Source organism: Chlorocebus sabaeus, chromosome 14, assembly GCF_047675955.1.
Source record: "Chlorocebus sabaeus isolate Y175 chromosome 14, mChlSab1.0.hap1, whole genome shotgun sequence".
Classification (NCBI taxonomy): Eukaryota; Metazoa; Chordata; class Mammalia; order Primates; family Cercopithecidae; genus Chlorocebus; species Chlorocebus sabaeus.
Window position 1 is genome coordinate 45,240,095 of NC_132917.1, and position 26,373 is coordinate 45,266,467.

Consider the following 26,373-nt stretch of genomic DNA (forward strand, 5'->3'; position numbering starts at 1 on the left):
TTCAATAAGGCCACCCTTCCTGTCTCTGTACCACATTATAATCAATTTGCAGGCAGGGTTTATTTCCCACCTCAACTCTTATACCTTAGGCCCTCCTACGGGATTATGCATTTAATGCCTACTGTCCCTATAATAATGATGATGTCTTCCCCTTAAATTAAAAATGTAAGATAATCTTACAGGCAATTACATTAGCCTACGCTATTCTTAAAGATCATGATCAACACACACTCCAACACACACATATAAAGGAATGAGTTAATCAACATACCTGAAAAATAACATGTATCAGATATTCAGGATACAGTTTTGAAATTCTCAGAAGTAGCCTCCCTAGTACTTATACATTTTATTTCTCTTCTCAATTGCTATAATCACCTAGCACAATCTTATATTTGGGTTCTCAACATTTTTTCTAATGTGAACATTATTATATTACATGGTATTTTCCCTGAGTAAAGTTAAACATTACATCCAAGATTCTTAGTGTGCCAAACATTATATCCATACATTATATCCCAAAATTCAGCAAAGCAGTAACACCTTTATGAAGGATTAAACATTTTTGGAGTAATCTTATTGCACTATTTTTAGTCTACAAACTGTGCAACCACACACACCAATATATGCATCCATACATAACCAGTATACTAAAAACTTCCTTAGGGCTCTGTATCAAAGATAAAATTACTAAGAATATCCATAACTTACATTTTGATGAATAAGTTCACTTTAAAGGAAAAATTCTATTCCGATGAATCCCATGGTAACACAGATTTTTCTTGGATAAAGATATTACACTTTACATTAGAAGTCCTAATTACTGATTTAGCCATAATTAAAGAACATTCCTCTGATGTGTCCTGGTAAGGATTACTTCCACCAAAAACAGAACATGCATTGCGGAGGGGGTAAAGAAATGAAGAGATGTATGCTAAATTAAAGAACTCTAGTTCCTTCATCCATAGCACTCCTTCTCCACTTTCCTTAGGCATTCTCACTTCAACTACATGGCTGTTCTAATGCTCTCTGGCCCTAAATTATCAAACATCTTTCAAGCAGGTGCTCACATACAGAACTCCCACAGAAAGATCCAAGTCAAAAGAGAACAGAAAGGAGATGAGGTGTGCAAGATAGCTCTCTCCTATCCCATTAGGTTTCAAGAACCTTTTGCTTACCAATTCATAGAAAAACGATGTTCTAAGGCACCTTTTGAAAAGACATTTCATGTCCTCAGATCATTGGTTAAATGGCAAATACAATAAAGAAATAACAGTCCTTATAAAGGGTCAAGTAGTAAAGAGCTGTAAGTGTCACCTCCATACACTGAATTACACAAAGCATTCTATCACAAAGAAGGGAAAGAATGTGGCATTGGTTATTCTGGTCACTACCTCAGCTTTGAGACAGATTACATTTTGAATATGTTAACAAGGCCTTCACAAGGCCAGCCATTCACTAAAAACTAAATCCAAGGGCTTGAAATTCACACAGAGAAAAACGCTGAGATACAAAATGGGAGACTGGATCAGTGTTCCAGATCACAGAATGTGTAAATGAGACAGAATATTTTCAGGAAACTGAAGTCTGAACACTAAAGCTCTAAAAATGTATACAAAAGTATAAAAAGTAAGTTGTATGCCAAATACAACCTAATAAAATAAGAAAAAAAGGCTATTTATGAAATAATAAAGTGGTTTTACCAACATCTTTACACATTTGTCATAACTATTCTCAATCGAGTACCAATACTCTGTTAAAAAGAAACTGTCATAGTTGAAATTGTGCGCACGGGCGCGCGCGCGCACACACACACACACACACACACACACAGTCATCCCTTGGTATCCATGGGGGATTTTTTCTAGGACTCCCTGCAGATATCCGAATCCATAGGTACTCAAGGCCCTGATACAAAATGGTGTAGTATTTGCATTTAACCTATGCTGCACAACCTCCTGTATACTTTAAATCATCTCTAGATTACTTACAATACCTAATACAGTGTAAAGGCTATTTAAATAGTTGTTATACTGTATGGTTTAGGCAACAATGACAAGGAAAAAAAGTCTGTACATGTTCAGTACAGATGCAACTATCCTTTTTTCCCCTCAATATTTTCAATCCGTAATTAGTTGAATTTGGAAGCCCCAGATATGAAGGGCTGACTATATACACAAGTATACATTTATGTGTATGTGTGTATATATACACACACACACACACACACACACACGAATGTGACTATCAAAATTCTGCTGGGAAATGATCCAGACTGCAAGAACACACCATGGTCCCTGTCTGGACAAAAAACTGAACAAATTCTTACCTTGAACATAAAGGACTTAACACTTTTAAGGATCAAAGTATAAGACTGGAAGAAAACTAGAAAGGAAAACAATGATTTTCAACATATTTTCTTCAAAGGAGTTTCATTTTAAAAATACTAGTTAACAGTTCAGGTTTAAAAATTTAAGTGAAAGGCTACACTTTTTAATGTAACCTTGATTTTTACAAGATTTCCAGGTGTTCTGAATGCACGTTACAGTGCATTACATTACAGTGCATTCAAAACACCTGGATCTAAGAACATTTGTGACCAGGTTACTTTTTTTTATTTTAAATGAACAAGAATTGTTTTAAAATTAAACACAATAGACACATTTTCAGTTCTGATCCCACTTCAACAATAATTTGGAGAGGCTACAAAATTTTATAGTGTGTTTATAATAAAGTTTAAAAAATACAATAAATGGTCAACTATACCAATAATCTACCATGTATTCACTCAGAAATACTTACTGAGTATCTACCATGTGCCAGGTCCTGGGAGCTGTAAATACAAGAGGAGGAAACACCCTGCCCTCATATAAGGGCTTTTATTGTATTAGAAGAGAAACACAGTAAGCAAATAAATACTGTGATTTCAGACACTTAACACTAGCTGTTCTTTTGTGTGTGTTGAGGGGGTAGTTAGCCGGGAGCAGGTTCCTGCTTCACAGAGAAGATAAGAAATGTAGGGGAACAACTCCTCACAGTCCTGCTATCTTCCATCTCTTCCCAGGCACCTACTACCCCACAGGAGTCTTTCTGGAGTTCCTCTCCATTTTCTTCCTTAGGCTATTCCTGGAGGCATCCTGTGGATGCCATCTCCTCAGGCAACCAGCTGCCTCCCTCTTCAGCCTATTCACCTTCTCATTCTCTACTTCTACCTCATCCCAGTGACATTCAACACCTTCAAATCCTGACCTCCTTAAATAACTCTCTTCCCTAAACATTTGCGTACACTTGTCTCTCAAATGCTTACCCTTCATTCAGTCCCGGATTTACTTCTTTCTGACTTCCGCCTCCACCGCTCCAGTGAAATTATTTTTATGGTCATCATCAACATTTTAAATGGGTAAGTTCACTTAAAAGGAAAATTTCTTTAAAGGAAACATTTAAAACTAAACACCAAAGACACATTTTTCAGTTCTGTTCCTATTTCATCTTGGCAGTGTTTTACAATACGGATTTTTGCTTCTTCAAACTCTCACCCTTAGATACTGGCATGTCCTAATTTTCCTCCTACATTACATACACTGCAATGTGCATTCAAAACACCTAGAAATCTTGTTAAAATCAGATTCTGATTCAACAGGACTGAGGGCCCAGGAGACCTTCAGCAGGGTGTCCTGTTAATCACAACAGACCAGCAGCATAGTTATCACCTGAGTGCTTACTAAGAAACACAGACGCTCATTGCTCACTCCAGGTTAACTGAATCAGAATTTGCATCTTTAACAAAGGGATTTTATAAGCATAGTCAAGTTTGAGGAGCATTAGAGACCAGTGGTTCTCAAACCTACACCAATAAAACACAGATTACAGGGTCCAATCCCCCAGAATTTCTGATCCTACAGGTCTGGGAGGGAAGTGAAAGAATGTGCATTTCTAGCAAATTGGAGATGATATTGATGGTGCTAGTCTAGTGACTGTATTTTGAGAACTAGTGATTCTCTGCCCTGGTTGTACATATGAATCACAAGTGAATTTTAAGAAGCTTGTTGACATGTGGGGACCACCCCCAGACCAATTAAACTATAATCTCTGGGGATGTAGCCTAGGTATTTTTAAAAAGTCCCCTGCATAATCTTAAGGTTTCTCATTTAAATAATTTAAGAGTGAGGGAAGCAGGTAGTGGCGAAAAGAAAATAGTATATGATAAATGCTAGTTAAATGACAGTACCATTGTTGTAACATATACCATAATTCCTTAAACATCTGCTCTACCAAACTCTGCCCTGTATGAGAGCACTAGAAACTTGGCAGTGTACAGGTTTGTCGTAGGCCTCATCTGTCTAAAATGACTATGGGGGAAAAATAACTATTTAATTCTTAAAATTCACAGAAGAAAAACCTACTATTTATGAGATAAGATATGTTTTAAGATAGTGTCAAAACTGTGCCTTAGAAAGCATTTGACTTCGTGCAACATTAGGGGCTTGACAAAGATTTCTAAGAATATTATGAAGGGAAAGGTGACCTATAATATTAAATGTATATTTAAATTTTCACTAACAATGAAAATAGTTTTCTGATTATAAGTAAATTCTCATTGTAACATACACACGTACATGCACATACATCAATGTATAGGGAAGACACTAAAACCAACTGAAAGCCAAAGTTCCCAAGTTAAAGCATCTTTAGCATTTGATCAAGCTTTCCTGCATCTTTTTAAAAACTTATGAAATATTTAACAAAAGTTACAGAGTATAAGAGACACCAACCAGTTTAAGAAATAAGATATACGTATGATTGAAACTCCTGGCGTACCTCTCCTAGTTCCCATTTTTCTCTCATTCAATGCCCCATCCAAACTATCATCTTAAATTCTGTGCTTATTTTTATAATCTTACTATATATAGGTATTCATAAACACTATATATTTTATATTTTTAAATTTTTTATCAGTCCCATAATACTGTACATATTCTGCAACTTACGTTCTCTCTTAACATTACATCTTATGAGGTTTCTCTGTATTAATCTAGCAGCTCTAACTGGGTCATTTTCACTGCTCTATCTATCTATCTGTCTGTCTGTCTGTCTGTCTGTCTGTCTATCTGTCTGCTCTTTCACAGTCTTGACTTTACTAGTATATCTTTCCAGTTTCCAGATGATGAGCACAGTATTTCCAAATTTTCACTACTATAAATATTGCTTCAATTAATTTTTTTTTTTTTTTTGACACAGGGTCTCACTCTGTTGCCCCAGCTGGAGTGCAGTGGCATAATCACAGCTCACCGCAGCCTTGATCTTCCAGGCCCAAGTGATCCTTCCACCTCAGCCACCCCAGTAGTTGGGACTACAGGTGTGCACCACTGTGCTCAGCTAATTGTTTTATTTTTTGTAGAGATGAGGTCTCACTATGTCACTCAGGCTGGTCTCAAATTCCTGGGCTCCCAAAGTGTTGGGATTACAAGTGTGAGCCACCATGCCCAGTCTCAATGAATTTATTGTGCATGTCTTCTTATGTTCATTTTAGAGAATTTTTCTAGGCTATATACATTTTGCAACAGAATTGTCGAGTTGAAGAGAATTCTCATCTCCAACTTTGTTAACTTGCAGTGCTCTCCAAAGTGGTGGTACCAATTTATACGGCTACAAATAATGTAAAAGATTCCAAGTGTTTCACATGCTTGCTAACATCTGAATTATCAGACTAATTATTAACAACAGCCTGAAGGGTTTATGGCTTTAGCGTGCATTTCCTCCATTCATGGTGAGAGAGAGAATTTTTTTCCTATCTTTATTATTCTTTTGTATCTCCTCTTCTGTGAATTGCCTATTCATAGCCTTTGCCTGTTTTTCTCTGGAACTGTCTTTTCACATCTTGATTTGCAAGAAATCTTTATATATTCCATATCATTTACAGTTTATGTGTTGTAAATATAATACCTTCTCCCTGTCTATGGATGGTCAATATATTGTTTTCTGACTGAGAGATGTTTTATATTCTAACGCAGTAGAATTTACTGATCTTTTCCTTTATGATAGTATTTTTAATGTCACATAACTTTTTAAATGATCATATAATTATTAAACACTGAAAGTACCTTAAAGTTTTAGAAATTGTAACAGTGATTTTTGTGCTAACGTATGAAACTAGAAAACTAGAAGGTGAATTTGAAACTGAAATGGATCTAGTTTCACCGCCAAGGTCAATGACATACACAGAGTAAGCAAACAAAAGATAAAGGAAATTAGATATGTCATTTTAATAATTTAAGGCATTATTGGTAAAAGGTTCTTCAAATCACGCTATCATTTCATATTTCTTTTAAAGATAAGTAATGGTGTTACACTAGGTTATGTGTGTATATATATGGCTTATTACATTGTTGGTGATTTCTAGGAACTTGAGAAAACTAAAGCTAATATTTCAACATAGGAAGCATAATTCATCCTGAAGCGAAAAATACCCAGAAAAGAAATTTTAAAACTTGAAATTTAAGGAATAAATAGCAAATTCTAACACATGAGATGGGTTCATACACCTAGGCAAGGTCAATTACTTGTTTTCCTTCAGTTAGGTCTCTGCTTTGTCACAAGTGAATGCAATATCGGAATTGCAAGGCTAACTCTGAATTTCACTCATAATACCCTGTAAAGCAAAGATTCAGTACAGCCCATATCCTGGGCCTTAGAGTCAAGGGACAAGATTGCAAAACCATTTTGGCAGAGAATTCAGCTGTGTAAATAATGCCTCAGTTTTAGAACAATTTCCTCTGTTTCACCTTTGTGTTTTCTCTATTTCAAAATACTGCTTTTGTGTATGGGGCAAAAATCCAGACAAAAGTCACCTAGGTGACTGGGCATGGGACAGACTCTTTTCTGTATCCCACTATACAATGATAATTAAGGAATTAACATGTTTTAAAAGATTTGAGCAAACACTGTAGAAGAGACGAGAAACCTTACTTTATTCAGACCTAAACTAAAACTCCATTTAATAATCTCTACATGTTGACTATAAAACAGTTTAAGTTGTTTTTTATTTTTTTGATTTGTTTTTACATAGAATTGATCCCACAGAGCAGGAATGAAAGAAAATGCAAATTCCCACCTTTGAGGTTTTACCGTGAAAAATTTCCGCTGGGAAGATGATTTTCCTTTTACAGTAACTATTCATTATCCACAATAATGAAGAATAAAGATGGCTGGATATAGAATCCAATAAGAGTTCCAAAAACTTATTTTGGCCAACCATTTCATTCTCTATCATCATCAAATGATCTAACAGAGAGGCACAAAAGGAGGAAAGAGCACTGTTCTGAGTCTTTCCTACTTTACTGTGTGTGTTCATTACCAAATGGAGGTGTTAATGAGCATGAAAATATCTAAAACACAGTCCAAAGAAGGAAAAAATATCAAGTAAATCCAGTGTATTTAAGTTGTGCTTTCAGGATATGACAAGGCCAAGCTAAACCACCATTCCCCACGTCCCAGAGAACTCAACAGAGCCAACCCTGCATCATCCTGCTCTCACTCTGGAGTGTTTTCTTGGGAGTAACACCAAGCCACTTTCCAGCAAAGTCTTTAGGGGTCAGTTAGGGATATGCTGTCATTTGACCACACTGGCTGCCTCTCTCTCCAGAAATAATGACAGGCATGTGTTTTTAAAATCACCTCTCCCCATTTTCTAAGACAAGGATTGGAACGCTGCCGTTAGCATTTTAGCTGTTATTAAACCAAAAGTATTTTAGTTTCTATTGAAATAATATTATAGCTTCTATTATTTCATCTATTTAACATTCTCTCTTTGAACAGCTTTCGTTTTTTAAATCAGCAGTGTTTGTCCATCTACTCATATCTTAAATCAAAATGAAAATAAGTATTAAGTTTATACTGAAAGTATTTAGAAGTCCAGATTAAAAATAAATTCAGTCCCACTCTGGTTGTAAGGGAAATCTATGGTAATGGCTACACATTTCACAACAAATTTTTCCTAATACATATTCACTATAGGAAGTCTGAAAAACAAAAAGTGAAAAAAAAAATCACATCAACCGAAGAATAAGTATCAGTCACCTGCTGAGTTTTTTTCTTCAATGTAAACGCATGCCTATATTTTTAAAACACAAATTGGTTTTCTTTTTTTACTTATTTATTTTTCTTTTTGAGACGGAGTCTCGCTCTGTTGCCCAGGCTGAAGTGCAGTGGCGCGATGTCTGCTCACTGCAAGCTCCGCCTCCTGGGTTCACGCCATTCTCCTGCCTCAGCCTCCAGAGTAGCTGGGACTACAAGCCCCGCCATCACGCCCAGCTAATTTTTTTTTTGTATTTTTTAGTAGAGATGGGGTTTCACCTTGTTAGCCAGGATGGTCTCGATCTCCTGACCTCGTGATCCACCTGCCTCAGCCTCCCAAAGTGCTGGGATTACAGACGTGAGCCACTGCACCCAGCAAATTGTTTTTATTCTGCATCAACCACTTTGTTGAAATTTAAAAATATTATGTCAAGAGCAATTTCTCACGTTATTAAATCTTCCTTGAAAGCCTGTTTTAAATAGTTGTATATTTCAACTCATACCATAATTTTAAAAACTATTTTGCTATTATAATTGCTTCTAATATTTTGCTATTACAGCAAACTTATGTATGAGTCTTGACAGCAGTTCTTATTGTCTTAGAACTAGCTAAAGGAAGAACTAAAAGAAATGAATTTTTACAAGTGCATTTTAATAGGTATTAACTATTTGCTAGAAACAGTAATTTAGACTTCTACCAGCAGTGTATATAAATGTTCACCTCACTGTATCCTTCTGACTTGCACAGATTTTTTCATCTTATTACAACTTTACTTAATTGTTAGGTTGAAATAACAACAGCTTTTAAAATTTGGGTTTCTTTGATAGAGAGAAATTTATATATCTTCCACAGTAAGTGGTATGCAGTGGCTCTTTACATATTTTATGTAAATATTTTATATAAACCAACTACAAATGTATATAAATAAAAAATAAAACAAAACCTTAATAATAAAATATGTAGTTATCACATATACATTTGTGGCAAATAATTTTCCTAATTCATGACATGGCTTTAAAATTATGTGTTAATAAATGACCCAGCAAATCTACTCTGAGGTATACATCCAAGAGAAATAAAAACATACATAGAAACTTGAACGAAAATGTTCACAGCAGCATTATTTATAATAGTTGAAAGGTAAAAACAATCAAAAAGTCTAACAACTGATGAATGAACAAAATATCTCACACACACATATACACATAATGGAATACTACTTAGCCATAAAAAAGAATGAAGTACTGATACATACTGCAATGCAGACCACCTCTGAAAACATTATGATGAAAGAAGTCAATCATAAAAACCCACATATTGTATGATTTCATGTATATGAAGTATCTAGAGGAAAATAGATTAGTGTTGTCTAGGGCTGGCAAAGAAAGGACAATGGAGAATGACTGCTAATGAATGAGTTTCTTTTTGGGGTGATGAAAATGTTCTATTTTCACAACTCTATGACTATACTAAAAAAATCATTGACTTGTACATTTTAAATGAATGAATTGTATACGTGCAATTATGCACATATCAATAAAGCTGGGTTTCTTTGTCTTTTTAAGAGATGAGTGTCTCACTATGTCATCCAGGCTGGAGTGCAGTGGTTATGCACAGGCATGATCATTGCTCACTATCGCCTTAAACTCCTGGGCTCAAATGATCGCCTGCTTCAGCATCGTAAGTAGCTGAGGCCAGGTGTGTGTCACCATGCCTAGCTTCAAGCTGTTTTTAAAATGTATATATTAATATGGTATGGTCTACTAAGACTCCTGCAAAAACAGTGAATTTGTCTCATCTAATTTTTAGAAAAGTTAGTAATATGCGTATTTCTTGAAGCTATGCTGTTAGGTAACAGATTGCTCAGGGCACTTATATTTTCTTGGAAGACTATTATTAATATGAAATATCTTTCTTTTTCCTATTTAATGATTTTGCCTTAAGTTCTATTTTGTCTAATGTCAATACTGCTATGGCTGTCTTTTTCATTTAAGTGGAACATTTTAATCCAAACCTTTAATATCAAGGCTGTTTTTTTCTTTAGGAGTGTCTCTTGCACATATATAACTTAAAGCTGTGCTTTATTTTGTAAAGTCTGAAATTCTATTAATAGGAGAAGTTAGCCCATTCACTTTTAAATACCTATTACTTATTCCTATCTCCTTATATTTTATTGTTTATTTCCTATACTTTCTTATTTTCTCTTCTCTACCTTTGGATGAAATTATAAACTTTTTACATTTTACTCTCATGATTTATATTAACTATCTTATTTGTGGTTGTTCTTCATATGTTTCAGGTTATATTTTTAATCAAATTCTAGAGTTAATTTATATCTGAATCTTTTTCCTGAAAAAGAATCTTAATACTTTTTATCATTTCTTTTTCTTCCACTCTCTCATGTTGAACTGATCTGATCCAGACTTAAATATTTAAAGATTAACATTATAGATTTTAAACACTATCAGGCTCAACTATACATTTTACTGTGTGTACATGTTTCCCATGTCATGTCTTTCCCTTCTTTGGACACTCCTCTGCTTTTGGGAAGGGAGTACTTCTATAAATTCTTTCAAAGAAGGTGTGAAACAATCAGAGAAGGTTCAAAATTGTTTTTATTTTCCACTCACACTGAATTGATGGTTTGCCTCATTTAGAATTAAAAGTTCAAAATGTTTTTTTCCCACAACTTCACAATTACTGCATTCTATCTTCTATCATTTATTTTTTATCAATAATAGGCCTGATGTCAATCTCATTCTTTCCTTTGCAGATAAACTATGTTTGCTCTCTGAATACTTTGTCAGTTCCTCTTTATCACGTATTCTGAAATTTCATAAGCAGGCATTTAGTGTAGGCCTTTTGTTATTCTTTACTTCTGCCCTCATAAGGTGTTTTCAGAAGACTTGTCTGTCTTCAGTTTGGGAAAATTTCCTTCTATTACTTCTGTGATTATAACTCCATACTATTTCAATTTTACATCAGATGAACACTGAAGGTTTAGAATGTCTTCTATATCATGTGACTTTTGTTCATGCTTTCCACCATTTTCAGTTCAAAACTGCATTCTGAAGGAACTCAATCTTCCAATTCATTAATTTGCTTTTAACTGTGTCCACTCTATTTAGTCCAATTATGCATTTTATTCTTGATAATTACATTCTTAAATTCTAAGATATTTGATAGGTTTGAATTCATTTTAATACGTATGTTCTTTATAAATGCAATAATCTCTCTTTTCTCTCTGTGAATCTTACTTTCACTTATTTCAAAGTCTCTGTTACCTATTCATTGTCTCACTGGGTATTGCCTTTTGTTTATTAAGTTTGGTGACTCATTTGTCTACCATAGGTTTTCCTCAAATGTTTAATCATTCTTGGTAGTGAGATCATTTCAGAGTCCCTAACTGTCTGTATATGTATGCTGTTTCTGTTTACTATTCCTCACCTCCAGTGATAATGTGGGACATCATGCCAGGTGTCATGTACATGGCACGAATTTGTCTTCTCAGGATGAGGTTCCTTGAGCTTCCTGACAATCGAAGGTCTTTGAGGTATCTCCCAGCCTCTCTGGCCTATGTTAAGGTCATTGCTTTAGCTTGGATTCAGAGTATATTGGGGGAGGAGGTTACTACAGGCCTAGCTTCTCTATATGTATCTCCTTATCTAATACTTCAGACCTTCTCCCCACTATATGAATCTGACTAGTTTGGCTCTACCTGGAACTGCACCTACCTCAAGAACACATCGATACACAATGATCTGTATATGTTTTGAACTGTGACTCCACCAGGTTTTATTTCTCCGTGGGTGTGATTCCTCATGCTTAGTATCTGTAAGGAATTCCTGAGATTTCCATCCACTAATGGGAGGGTCCCTTTCTTGTTTTCCCATGCCGTTATCAATTTATTCGAATAAATATATATTTATATAGGTACACATGTACACCTTTTCTGTCAACGCATGGAATTAGTTGTGAATATGCAGCTGATGATGGTAGTGTAATTAAAGAAAAGTATTAATTCAGCCTACCATCTTGATCACGTTCTTAGTTTCATTATTTGCTGAACAGTGAGTAGTCCAATGCTAATATGGCTATTTTTTTAAATCTCAGACTCGTATATCCAACTCCTATTTGACATCTTTCCTTGAATTTCTTATAGGCATCTCAAGCTTAACATGTCTAAAACTGAATTACTGATTTTAATCCACCAAACCTGCACTACTCAAGCATCATCCACATATCAGAATCCTTGGGGCAAATTCTTCATAATTCCTTTTCCCTCACTTATCACCACATAGACCCGACAAAATAGACGACTTCTTTCCATCTTTACCGCCATTAACTTTGTCCAAGCACTATTATTTGTTACCTGGGCCAGTACAAGAACCTCCTAGTTGTTCCTATTGCTTCTCTTCTTCCTAAGTCACTCTTCCCAGATCAGCCAGAGCCAATGCTTAAAAATATAAATCAGATTATGTCACCTCCCGTTGTTTAAAACTCTTCTATTACTTCTCACTGCTGTTAAAATGAATTCCAAAGTCTTTCACATTAAATGTTATCTCTGAATCCCAATCTGGAGGTTAAGTCTCCACTATTTATTTAAAGATCTCTTTGAAGTCAGTAGCTTATTAGCCTGCCCAGGTTTCATAAATTTGGAAGCTTCTCTTTATTCCACTACCTTGCCAAGATGCTCCATAACTTTATCTTGAATGAATATAATTCCTCTTCATTATAATGCCTGTATCACAAAACTGTTATAGTTGTACTTTTCTTTTTCGAGATGGAGTCTCGCTCTGTCACCAGGCTAGAGTCCTGTGGTGCAATCTTGGCTCACCGCAACCTCTGCATCCTGGGTTCAAGTGATTCTCCTGCCTCAGCCTTCCACGTAGCTGGGACTACAGGTACACGCCACCATACCTGGCTAATGTTTGTATTTTTAGTAGAGATGGAGTTTCGTTACGTTGGCCAGGCTGGTCTCAAACTCTTGACCTCCAGTGATCCACCTGCCTTGGCCTCCCAAAGTGCTGGGATTACAGGCATGAGCCACTGCATGTAGCCAGTTGTACTCTTTAGATAACAGTCATTTCTATCTACCTGTAGCTAGATCAGTCCCTTTACCAACTATCTTTCTGAAATGAGTAAGTCCAGTTAAAAGTCTGAATGCCTTAGTCCAACTTGCTGTAAAATGGAAATATTCCCAGTTGAATCTCAATATATGACAGGTAATTCCAAGTTTTGCTACCATGTGATCTTGGGTAAATGTCTTAAGTACTCCAGGACACAGACTCTTTTTCTATCAAATGAGGAGGGTAGGGTTACACGAATTCTAAGGTGTCTTCCGTATCTAGTAGTCACAAAATCCATGACATGATATATTTCTTTAGAAAAAGTGTAGTATAGTACCTATCATTCAAATCCCATAAAAATTATACAGAGGGAAATACTCTATTTCACAATTAACAGCTTTTGACAAAGAGGAAAACAATTTGACCCAAACCTTCTGGAGACAACTTAAGCCCCACGTACCATTTTGCTATCACCATAAATTCACTCTGCCAACGTTTAGTGCTGTCTTGAATTGTCCAATGAACACATACAACCTCAAGAATTAAAAATACAGTAACAACAAAAATGAGTACTACTATTACCTACCACTTCTCTAATCACACATAAGATCTACTTACTACTGTGAACATCAAGATCAATGCACGATATCACTATTGTAATTATTTTAGAATGCCACAAACTGCACCCATGTAAGGTAACAAACTTAATTAACTGAATGGTTTTAGACTATTTTGGGTAACGACCAAAAACGAACTATAATAATCAAGTAGGAATGGGAAATACAGGAAAAAAACAAGACAGAGAAGGTACCAAAAACATTTCCTTGAAAGGTCAATAAAGATCAATAGTTCGTACCGGTTTACACAAAGAGCCAACATACCTCCACTTTTATAATAATGTTAAAAGAAGAGGCTCTCTCTCCAAATTAGTTATTAGTTTCATCCAGTGTTTTCATAGTCTTTAAATCTGACCACAGTCAATTCTAAGTCTTAATCAAAATCATTAACACCAGAACAACGATGACAAAAATAATTCCCTCCTTCCCTGATGACTTAAAACTCCTACTTCCCACAAACTGTATAACCTTGAAAATGGGAATCTACTCCCATAGACACTTAATTACTATGCCAGGTTTGAGTACTGCTCCTTGTATTGATGGATTTCATAAATTAAATGATCCACATTGCTTTACCTGATACATTCCAACTCCAATGTGCTTCGGCTCAATTTTCACTAGCTCAGCTAACGGATCTTGTACACGCCTTGCTATGGAAACTGAAAAAACAGAATCAGAAAACAAGTATGACTTAATGTGAAAAGCAGTACCTAATAATTACTTACATTAGTTCCTCATAATGTAAGTACTTAATCCTGTCCCTCCTCATCATCCCTCTAAAAAGGCCAACAATTTAGCTAAGTTTCAAGGTTCTCTTTTCCCCGCACACAAAAAGTAAATGCAAACTTTCATGTTGAATTATGTCATCAGAATTCCTAAGCATTCTTGAACACAAGCAGTTTGACAGGATTATAGATTTAGAAAAACAAATAAAACGTTTATTCCCTATACTTACAAGATTACCTATTCATTCTTTATGTAAAGCATAATAGGATACCTCATGCTTCACAGAGCAAGCAAAATCTTGTTTTAAGTAATTCTGCATCATTACAAATATGATATTTTTATATGTCAAATATGCTTATTAGAACTAGGTCCCCCAAATAATGAACAAATGATATAATTACCTCCTTTTTTAAAGTTCCCTTTTTTTAGAGATAGGGTCTCACTCTGTTGCCCTGGATAGACTGCAGTGGTGCCATCACAGTTCACTGCAGCTTTGAACTCCCGGGCTCAAGCAATCCTCTTGCCTCACCCTTCCAAAGTGTTGGGATTACAGGCATGAGCTACTGCACCCAGCAGAATCATATCTTAATGCAACCAGAGATCAAGCTACTTGGCTAATGAATATACTCATGTGGCCTTGAATATGACTGCAAGATTGCCCTGGCAACTGATCTCCTTCTGTCCCAACTGCTTGTCTCTTAACACACCATAGTTCTAATTACATCCCTTTCTTGACCATTAAAATCCATGCTCAAGAAACTTTAATTTCAAACATTCCTTTAACTGTGTCACGATTTTACTTGGTCATCATTTATTGTCATTTTTTTACCAAATATCAATAAAAATTCACATCTTTCATTTATAAGATAGAGTTAGCTAGAAAAAAAAGATATTACAACTCCTATGAATAGTTCTAAAGGCAACCTCCCTCTCCAGTAACATATTTACGTTGAGTCTTTCTACATGAACTGCTTCCATTTTCAAAACACATGGAAGCTGATCAGTGTCACCTTCTCATACAGGTTGGATGAAATATAAATTCATTAAGTGAAAATATTAAGACCATCAAGGAAAATCCTGTGCCTGTTTCCATGTTAAGCTGTTCAAGGTCTGGAAACAAAAGTCATCTCTTGCAAGTGACTCTCAGATTCTCCAGTCACTGATTTGTACCACTTCTCTAATCAGACATAAGATCTACTTATCTACTGTGAACATCAAGTTCAACGCATGATCATTCAAGTCTTTTTCATATCCTTTATTACTACATCTAACATATAGTGACATATAGCTCCTTGCAAAGTAAGCTTAGAGAACATTGAGCTGGTGTTATACAATCTATTTCTCTCCCAGAAGAGATGGGGATTCCAAGGCCTTCACATACATCTTTATTATTTAAAGAAATCAATTACAAAAAGTTAGTTAGTGCAAGCACTGAAGGTGATAGGAGAAATGCTTTCCTCTAATAACCACATTCATTATTACAGATTTAAAGTAGAGATATGCTTCAATTTCTCTAAAGCAAGTATTATTTCTTTAGCCTAACATTTAAATGTGTAATGTAACTGTAACATTTAAAAGAATGATTTTCAACACATATACATTGCCTATATACTTTTGAGTAAAAACAACAAGAAAAGCCCCCACAACAGTAAACCAAGTCAAGAATTTAATATATGGATACCTCATTGTATTGCATTTCATTTTATTGTGCTTCTGAGACACTGCATTTCTTACAAATTGAAAATTTGTGGCAACCCTGAGTTGGGCAAGTCTATTGGCACCATTTTTCCAACAGCATGGGCACACTTCTGGTCACTGTGTTACATTCTGGTAACTCTCAGCAATATTTCAAAATTAAATTATATTTGTTATGGTAATCTGTGACCAATGATCTTTGATATCACTATTGTAATTGTTTTAGAACATCACGAACCACACCTATAAGGTAACAAACTTAATCAATAAATGATGTGTGTGTTCTGACTGCTCCACCAAGTGGCTATTCCCCTCTCTCCCTCTCCTGGGGCCTCCCTATTCCCTGAGACACAATGGTATTGAAATTAGGCCAATAAATAACCCTACAATGGCCTCTAAGTGTTCAAGTAAAAGGACGAGTCGCATGTCTCTTACTTTAAATCAAAAGCTAGAAATAATTAAGCTTATTGAAAAGACATGTTGAAAGCTGAGAAAGGCTGAAAGGTGGCCCTCTTGGGCCAGTTAGCAAAGTCGTGAATGCAAAGGAAGAGTTTTTGAAGGAAATTAAAAGTGTGACTCCAGTGAACACACAAATGATAAGGAAGCAAAACAACTTTTTGCTGATATGGAGAAAGTTTGAGTGATTAAACCAGCCACAACATTCCCTTAAGCCAAAGTGTAATCCTGAGCAAGGTCCTAACTCTCTTCAATTTCATGAAAGCTGAGAGAGGTGAGGAAGCTGCAAAAGAAAAGTTTGAAGACAGCAAAGGCTGGTTTGTGAGGGTTAAGGAAAGAAGCCATCTTCCTAACATAAAAGTACAAGGTGAAACAGCAATTGCTGATATAGAAGCGGCAGCAAGTTATCCAGAAGATCTAGTTAAGATCATAATGAAGGTGGCTACAATAAACAGCAGATTGTCAATGTAAACAAAATAGCCTTCTCGTGGAAGAAGATGCCATTTCATTTAGGACTTTCATAGCTACAGAGGAGAAGTCAATGCCTGGCTTCAAAGATTCAAAAGACAGCCTGACTCATTTTATCAGAGGGGAATGCAGCTGGTGACTTTAAGTTGAAGTCAAGGCTCATTTGCCATTTTGAAAATCCCTGGGTTCTTAAGAATTATGCTAGATTATGTAGCATCACATGCTACAGAGAAACCTTTTGTGAGAGGAGAGTCCACTGCCTGTGCTCTATCAATGAAACGACAAAGCTTGCATGATGGCACATATGTTTACAGCATGGCTTACTGAATATTTTAAGCTCACCATGGAGACCTACTGCTCAAAAAAAAAGATTCCTTACAAAATATTAGTGCTCATTGACAATGCACCTGTCATCCAAGAGCTCTGATGGAGGTGTACAAGATTAATACTGTTTTCATGCTTACTAACACAACATCCATTCTGTATACCATGGGTCATGGAGTAATTTTGACTTTCAAGTCTTATTTTTTAAGAAATACATTTTGTAAAGCTATAGCTACCATAGATGGTGATTTCTCTGAGGATCTGGGCAAAGTATGTTGAAAATTTTTGGAAAAGGATTTACCATTCCAGATGCTATTAATAACATTCATAATTCATGGGAGGAGGGCAAAATGTCAATATTAACCAGAGTTTGGAGGAGGCTGATTTCAACTCTCATGGATGACTTTGAGGGATTCAATACTTCGGTGGAGAAAGCCACTTCACACGTGTTGGAAATAGCAAGAAAACTAGAATTAGAAGTGGACCCTGAAGATGTAACTGAATTGCTGCAATCTCACAATCAAACTTGACATAATGAGGAGCTTCTTTCTTAGGGATAAGCAAAGAAAGTGGCTTCTTGACGTGGAATCTATTCCTGGTGAAGATGCTATATGAACATTGTGGAAATGACAAAAGATATCAAATATTACATAAACTTTGTTGATAAAGCAGCAGCAGCAGGAATGGATAACATGGACTTCAATTTTAAATAAAGTTCTACTGAATATAAAATGCTACCAAACAGCATCACATGCTACAGAGAAACCTTTTGTGAGAGGAGAGTCCATTGATGCAGCAGACTTCATTACTGTCTTATATTAAGAAACTGCCACCACATCTCAGCCTTCAGTAACCACCACTCCGGTCAGCAACCACCAACATCAAGGCGAGACCCTCCACCAGCAAAAAGATTGTGAACTGCTGAAGGCTCAGATGATCATTAGTATTTTTAACAATATTTTCTAATTAAGGTGTGTACATTTTTTTTGAGATATAATGCCATTAGATTCTTAACACACTATAGTGTAAACATAACTTTTGTATGCACTGAGAAAACAAAAATGTCATACAACACTTTTATAACTCCTATATCCAGGCTTTAGAGAGAGATGGTGCTACTTTCCTGCCGGCAAGATAATCAAGAATGAGTTGTTTAGTAGACAGTAATAATGCAGAGCTCTAGGTTGAGAATGATCAAGCCGACAATAGATTCTTGAAAGTAAGAGGGAGTTAGCTCAGGAAAAGGGAGTCTAATGAATTGCTGATAAAGATAATTAAGAGGGAGGAAGAAAACTTAGGGAACGTCTACATTTTGAGACAAAGAAGAAAAGGAGGAAGTAAAAAAAGAGGCAGAGAATAAATGATGAGGACAGCAAAGTAATAGAAGTCAAAAAGATTTCTGGAAAATGTTAAACATAGTTACACGCGCCCCACTTTTTATTCCCAGGTATACACTCAAGAGAAATGGAAACATTATGTCCATATAAAATGTTATTCATGAATTTTCATAGCAGCCTTATTCATAATAGCCAAAAATGTTTAAAAAAAAAATCCATCAACTGATGACTAAACAAAATGTTGTATACCCATACAATAGAATGTTATTTGGCAATAAAAAGAAATGAAGGGCTGATACATGCTACAGCATGTTGAATCTTGAAAACATTACGCTTAAGTGAAAGAACCCAGTCACAAAGACCACATATTGTATGATTTCTTTTATATGAACTGTCCAGAACAGGAAAATCCACACAGAGAGAAAGTACATTCATGTTTGCCAGGAGTTTGGGTGGTGAGTGAAGACAGTAATGGAAGTGATTGCTAATGGGTATGGGCTTCTTTTTGGGATGAAGTTATAAAACTAGATGGTGGTGATAGTTGCACAGCTCTGACTATACTAGAAAACACTGACTTGTACACTTCAAAAGGGTAAATGTTATGTAAATTATATCTCAACAAAGCTATTGTTTTTTAAAATGTAGTATGTCCAAATATATGCCAAATACTATTTTGCCCGCATATAATGACAATAGTTTGCTGTTTCACTACTATTCACCATTGTTCAGAAAACTCTAGTTGATGCAACTTGACAAAAAGGGAAGATATAAATATTGAAATGACATTATTTACATATGATGATTATTTACCTAGAAAACCTAAGCAAATCAAATGAAAAAATATCAGAACTAACAAGATTCCAATTAGTTGGGTAGTTTCAAGACACACAAACAAAAACTGATGCTTCTACCATATGCTATCAAACCAATAACACAGGAGTTGGGGAGTGGAGAGAATGAGGAGATGCTGGTGAAAGGGTACATACTTGTAGTTACACGTTAATAAATTACAGAGATCTTATGTATAGTATGATGAAATTAAAATGTAATAAAAACAATAAAACAATCGATTCATGGATAAAAACCTATTTACAATGTTAAACATATACACACACACACATACACACATATATATATAAACAACCCATGAATAATAAAAATAAAACATGCAGAACAGGGATGAAAGTGGAAATTTTACAGAATTTCACTCTATATACTATAGACTTTTACAAATACAGTCATCCTGTATCCTTGGGTGACTGGTTCCAGGATCATTGCAGACACCAAAATCTGTGGATGCTCAAGTACTTTATATAAAATGGAGTACCATTTGCATAGAACCTACACACACCCTGCCATATACTTTAAATCACCTATAGGTTACTTATAATACCTAATACAATGTAAATGCTATGTTAATAATTGTTATACTATATTTTCAAATCTATATTTTTTTATTGTTGTATTTTTTTAAAAATACTTTCAATCCACGGTTGAATCTGTGGGCACGTGCAGAGGGTCAACTGTATTTATTAAATGGCTTTAAAGTTCATTTGCAAAAAAAAAGAAATACTATGAAAAATGCAATTTAAAAAAATTAAAGCAAGGCATATTATAAGCCACAGAAATTGAGAGTTGCATTGTGGTAGGCTACATAGACCAATGAAATGAGAACATAAAGTACATATAGGGATTTTAGAGTTTTTTTAAATAAATGCTAATTTATTAAATGGTAACATAGCTCAAGGTACAGAGGAAGACAATTAATATGGGATAATAATACAAAAAGTTAAGCATTAGAGAAAAAAATTACATTTGATATGCCAACAGTTGGGAAGGGATCCCAGACTGAGTAAAGATTATCATCCTAAAAGACATGCAACCAGAGCTACTTCCTATGGATAAGTGGTTGAGTATATAACTTGCATGCCCACATACAGTAACCTTGAAAGCAACATTTCTCTTCACTCATAATATGTCTTATATCCAAAGAAAAAGAATGTCATGGGTTTTGGCCTTTCAATTCTATGAAATGTCTAGAATCCTAAAGCTTCTGGAGCAAATCAATTTATTTGCTTAAAAGACTATAGTGAACTGTACTCTCTTTAAAATTTGTCTCATCCTGTTATCTAGCAATATTAGACATCTGTATTTTTTAAAGTCCAATATTCATCTCATTTTATCCTTCCCCTTGACGTCAGACAGGAACAGAAGAAAATAAGCAAAATTCCCCCATGTTGTCTTTTTCAGCCAACAACTCCAAATTAGAATTTTTTCACTATAATGTTTATTAAAATGTAGTTTTAGCAGTCTTGATGCAAATCTATTATAATCTTGACCCTCTAAGTAATAATTACATTTTTGAACAAGAAGCTGAGAAATATGTTGAACTGAAAAAAATTTTCTGTATCCTCACTGTAATGGAGGTAGACTGAAGGTTACCCAACTAGTATAAACTTTTCAAAATTCATAGATGATGTACCTAAAAAGGGTGACTTTTATTTTATGTAAATATATCTCTAAATAAATAAAATATTTTTTATTTCTCTGAGAATGTTAAACTTTTTCTTCTGTCTTCATCATCTCTATTTCCTCCAAGTAGTTTTTTTTCTTCCCTAGTATATTTTGGCATCTGTTTTTAATATTAATAGTATAAGTTTTCATAACATGTTAGGTGACCTTTGACTGTCCACCAGGGGCAAGATGCTAAAACAACGACATTAAGTGCTTTGCCCAGTGGTAAGGCTTATCAACTATGGCTTTACTTTGGGTGCTGTGGCCATTTCTTTGTGGTACCTCTAATCTCAAGTTTCTTCAATGTTGTCTCTTGTATTGGCAGAGTCCTCTTATTTGCATAGATTTATTCCTCTCTAAGATCTCTACAACTGCATGTAAATATTTCCTCAACTCCCCTTTACTTCAGTAGCATCCCCACTCTCATTTGTAAGCTGTGTCCTCCTTTGTAGAATCCTTGTGTTTAACCCTCTCCAGAGAACAAATCCCCAGTCTTCTGCAAAGGTAGTGAAAAGACAGTTCCTCAACTGTTGTGGAAGGGGATGTTAATTGCTGTTGTTATTTTATTGAGGTGAAATTCTTGTAACATATAATTAACTATTTTAAAGTACAGAAATCAGTGGTACTTAGGATACTTGCAATATTGTGCCTCACCACCTCTATCAAGTTCCAAAACATTTTCATTATGCCAAAAGAAAACTCTGTACCCATTAAGCAGTCACTCTCCATTCCTGTCTCTCCCCAGTCCCTGACAACCTCCAGTCAGTTTTCAATCTCTACAGATTTGTCTATTCTGCACATTTCATATAACCATACACTATGTGGTCTTTTGGGATTGGCTTTTTTTACTTATGTTGGCATGACATTTTTGAGGTTCACACGGTGTTGTAGCATGTACCAGTACTTCATTCTTTTTATGGCTGAATGATATTCTATTGTATGGTTGTACCACATTTTGTTTATTCTTTCATCATATGAGTTGTTTCCAACTTTTAGCTATTGTAAATAATGCTGCTATAAGCACTCGCATACAAGTATTTTGGTTGAATACCTGTTTTCAATTTTTCTGGCGACATGTGTAGGAGTGAAATTGCTAGGCCTATGTTTAATTTGGTCTCGTTGCTTTTTAAACAGACTTTCAACCAATACTTTCATTTTCAACCCAGCCTCAACCCTCTCAGCATACTTCCAAAGTACTTGGCACCATTTCCTGAACCTATAGGGGTTGTGTGATCCATCCTAGGTTAGTTCTGTATTTTCTACAATGCTGTCTCAGAATTCAACATTCTCAAGTTGACCAGGTGACTTATTGCTCATCTATCCACTTTAAGCTTCAAATCTTGTTGTTGTTGCTATCTGTTCTCCCATTCCTTTTATCTTAGTAGGTTTCATCTTAGTAGGTTTACGCTTTAATTCTATCATGTCATTTAAATCAATTTCAGAAGGAGAGAAGGAATAAAACATACACTCAATCTTCCACTTTAAATCCATAATAAACAGTTTAATATTACCCATCTACTATATCCATCCAATTTAAAGGCCACGTACAATGCATCATGGGGAATATAAGCATATATATAGAAGACAACTTCTATTTTCAGTAAGCTGATAAACTGGTCAATGAGATGTAGTAATGAGGGTCATTTTCTTACACATGCTTAACACACATATGAATGCTGAAGTTCTGTTATATTCTTATACAGTAAACATTTAGAGGACTTAAAGGTAAAATCCACACCTGTAGGTAGCTCAGATCTCACATAAAGTAAAAAGTCACCCCTGGCATCAATCACCAGGAAAAAGAAAGACTCTCAATGAGAAATAGGAATTGAAAAGAAAGTGGACCCTAGAAAACCAAGAGTAGAGACTCCAACCTCTTTGAATATTTGACTCCAGGACCAGACTCAAAAGTGTCTAGGTATATATTAAACATGGTCATTGCCACATAGAAGTGAGCTAAGACACAGAAGGAAGACACAGATACTTAAACTGAATCACACACCGAAGACATAGCAGACTTTGAAATTAGAGTAATTAGAACCATACAATGATTTTCCATTTTATTATCCTCTATTTTCATAGAGTCTTGTTGGAATGTTGTAATTCTGTCTCACCTATAATACTGTGACAATTATTTACACACATGGGCCAGTGGTTAAGAAGAAACAGCAGTCTCTTCAGCAGTGGGAGGCCTGAGGGATTGTTATCTCTCAGAAAATATGGTCTAAATATTTTTTCCAACACACTATTGGGAGATACCTTCTCAGTGCCAACTTGAGAAATTCTGGATTTTATTTTTTTATAAATGAAAGTGCCCTTTTATCACAGAAATTAGGTACACAAATATTATGTGTACATTTACTGGTTATCTGGCCTCTTTAAGCCTTAGTTTCCTATTTTAAAAGTGGGGATAATAGTAAATATCTCACAGGGCAATAGAGAGGATAAAATAATCTTGGTAACATACCACAATGTTTCACATATACTAAGTGCTTAAAAAATTACTATTAGCAGATCCCAGTATGACTACTTTTCTATTCCTTCTGCCATTATTATTATAAGGCAACCACAAAAAGAGTACATGGTGAGGAGATAGAAATCACGCTGAGCTGCTGTGCTAAGCAGCAGCTTCCCAGGAGAAGCAAGATTTTTAGCTAGGATTTAAGAAGATGATCATTTTAGAGAGTGAATTATGTCATGAAACAACTGAAGGGAAACTACAAGTTCTTTTGGATGTAAGAACACTTTTAGATTTAGATTAATGTAAAAATTTCATATATATCTCTCCAGGTATAAATTTCAAGAACAACCAATGAAATCTGATGATAATATTTAAGGAAAAAATTAAATAACAGGTCCATTACTAACCAAGCGGTCTAAATATTTACCTATTATACAGAAAAATGCACTGACCTGATCTAACATATTGCTTATGATACCAACTGCTTTCATGAGATGCATCAAAGTATCTTAATTTCTTCACACACAAGATTTTGACTATTCCACATTACAGAAATCAAAGCAATCAAATACAACTAAAAGCAGGCTGTTTTAAGTAAAACATGATCAAATGACAACTCTATTAGCAAGACGAGAAACTAGCCATTTGACAAATATTTGGCACTAAACTGAAAGTCTGTGTACATTCATAAATCTGTATTACAAATATTTTGTTACTATATTACTTTTTGCCAACAAAAAACTTTAATAATATTTTGTAACAATAATAAAAGATCTTATTGAGACAGAGTCTCACTCTGTCACCCAGGCTGGAGTGCAGTGGCATGATCTCGACTCACTGCAACCTCTGCCTCCTGGGTTCAAGCAATTCCCTGCCTCAGCCTCCTGAGTAGCTTGGATTACAGGCCCCTGCCACCATGCCCCACTAATTCTTGTATTTTTAGTAGAGACGGAGTTTCACCATCTTGGCCAGGCTAGTCTTGAACTCCTGACCTCGTGATCCACCCGCCTCGGCCTCCCAAAGTGCTGGGATTACAGGCTTCAGCCACCGCACCCAGTTTATTATTTTTATTACTGAACTCTCTGGCATTTAATGTTGCTAAAGACTTTGTGGGTTAACTTTCCACTATAGAATAGCAGTGTTCTTCAAAATAGTACAATATTCTTCCTCTTTTTTTCCATAATCACTTTCTTTCTAATATGCCAATTCTTATGCATGTAGTGTAACTTTAAATTTTCTTAGATATTTAGAATATTTAGCATGCCACACATGCTGTCCAAAATATCAAAATCACATGTTTTTGTGATGGTTCATAGTTTCTTACCTGCACTTCTCAAATTAGGGTCCAGTCCTGGCATCTCTTTGTTAGCTTCAGGGCTGACACTATAGATTGATGCTCCTGCTTCACTGACGATACTGAGAAGACAGAAAAAGGGGAATATCATTTTCCAAACTTCCTGCCTGGTCAAAGAAAATAAAGGAATGAAACCAGGCATTACAAGAAAAAAAAAAAAAAAACAGGGCAAAGTGTTCTCTTCATATCTCAATGATACTGACAGCATCTAATATTTCATTAATATAAAATGATGATGCGGTGTTTGTTTTTTTCACATATGAAATACACAGACTTAAATCCATAATGAATTCAACCAGTTGCTTTCTCTGTCACTGGTAACAATAGATGGTTTACATATTAATACAATGAATACTCTCCCATAATGTCAACGTCAAAATTTTCAGAATGCACTTAGCCTCTCCTGTGTTTATAATCCATATTGACTGACATTTATGATTCTTATCTGGATGAATCATTCTAAGGCATCTTGGAGAGCACATGGACATATGTGTGCATATGTGCACATGCAGACATACAAAAAACCACCATCATAAGCGCTGTTATTGTTATTACCTGGTTATAATTTACAACCACAACATGGAAAAAAAAAAGGGGGATCAGACAGGATGTCATCCGACTTTTCAGGAGGGTCTGAAAATCATCATCCTTTCAGTGAACTTAAAGCCTTCCACTCAAGCAGGTGTTAATTCATTTCATCATTTATTTAATCAAATAGTCACACAAATCATTCTCTTTCATTCTCTTCCTTTCTTCTTTGGCTACAAATATCATACAAACCACAATGAGAATACTGTCTTACAGCTGACATTTGTATAGGGATTGCCATTTGTACAGCTTATCAGAAATTTTTACATTAGAGTTCTCCTTTATGATATGACATGCATCATCTATTCTAAGTACATCATCTATTCTAAGTACATCATCTATTCTAAGTACATCATCTATTCTAAGTACACACAATACATGTGGTTCTACACCACGTGACCATGTAGGTGTCAATATTCAAAACCAGAAACATGTTAGGACTCACTTTTTAATCCACTCTTAGCAACCTCCCTCTTTCTATGCTCCTCAGTATTTACTTCAATTGTATGAGGCAAATTTAACGGATGACATTTAACATATTGCCCCACTGTAACAACTGAACATTGAGAAGTATAATGTGGAAAAGTTAGTTTGCCATCCCTATCTTTGGAGAATTCTTGAATAAATTTTTATGACAAATGTAAGCCACCATAACTTGAAAAGATTATTCTGGGGAATGTGAGGACTTCT

At 35.2% G+C, this 26,373-nt stretch overlaps 1 protein-coding gene across 1 annotated transcript in view; it reads right to left on the minus strand.

The window, feature by feature from the left end:
• SRBD1 (S1 RNA binding domain 1) overlaps positions 1 to 26,373 on the minus strand; it is a 221,757-nt gene that overhangs the window by 72,637 nt on the left and 122,747 nt on the right. Inside the window, exons 15-16 of the mRNA XM_007970760.3 lie at positions 25,066 to 25,157; positions 14,337 to 14,419 (exon numbers count right to left, since the gene is read on the minus strand). Of these exons, the coding sequence (XP_007968951.1) occupies positions 14,337 to 14,419; positions 25,066 to 25,157 (175 nt within the window). The remainder of the gene's footprint in view (positions 1 to 14,336; positions 14,420 to 25,065; positions 25,158 to 26,373) is intronic.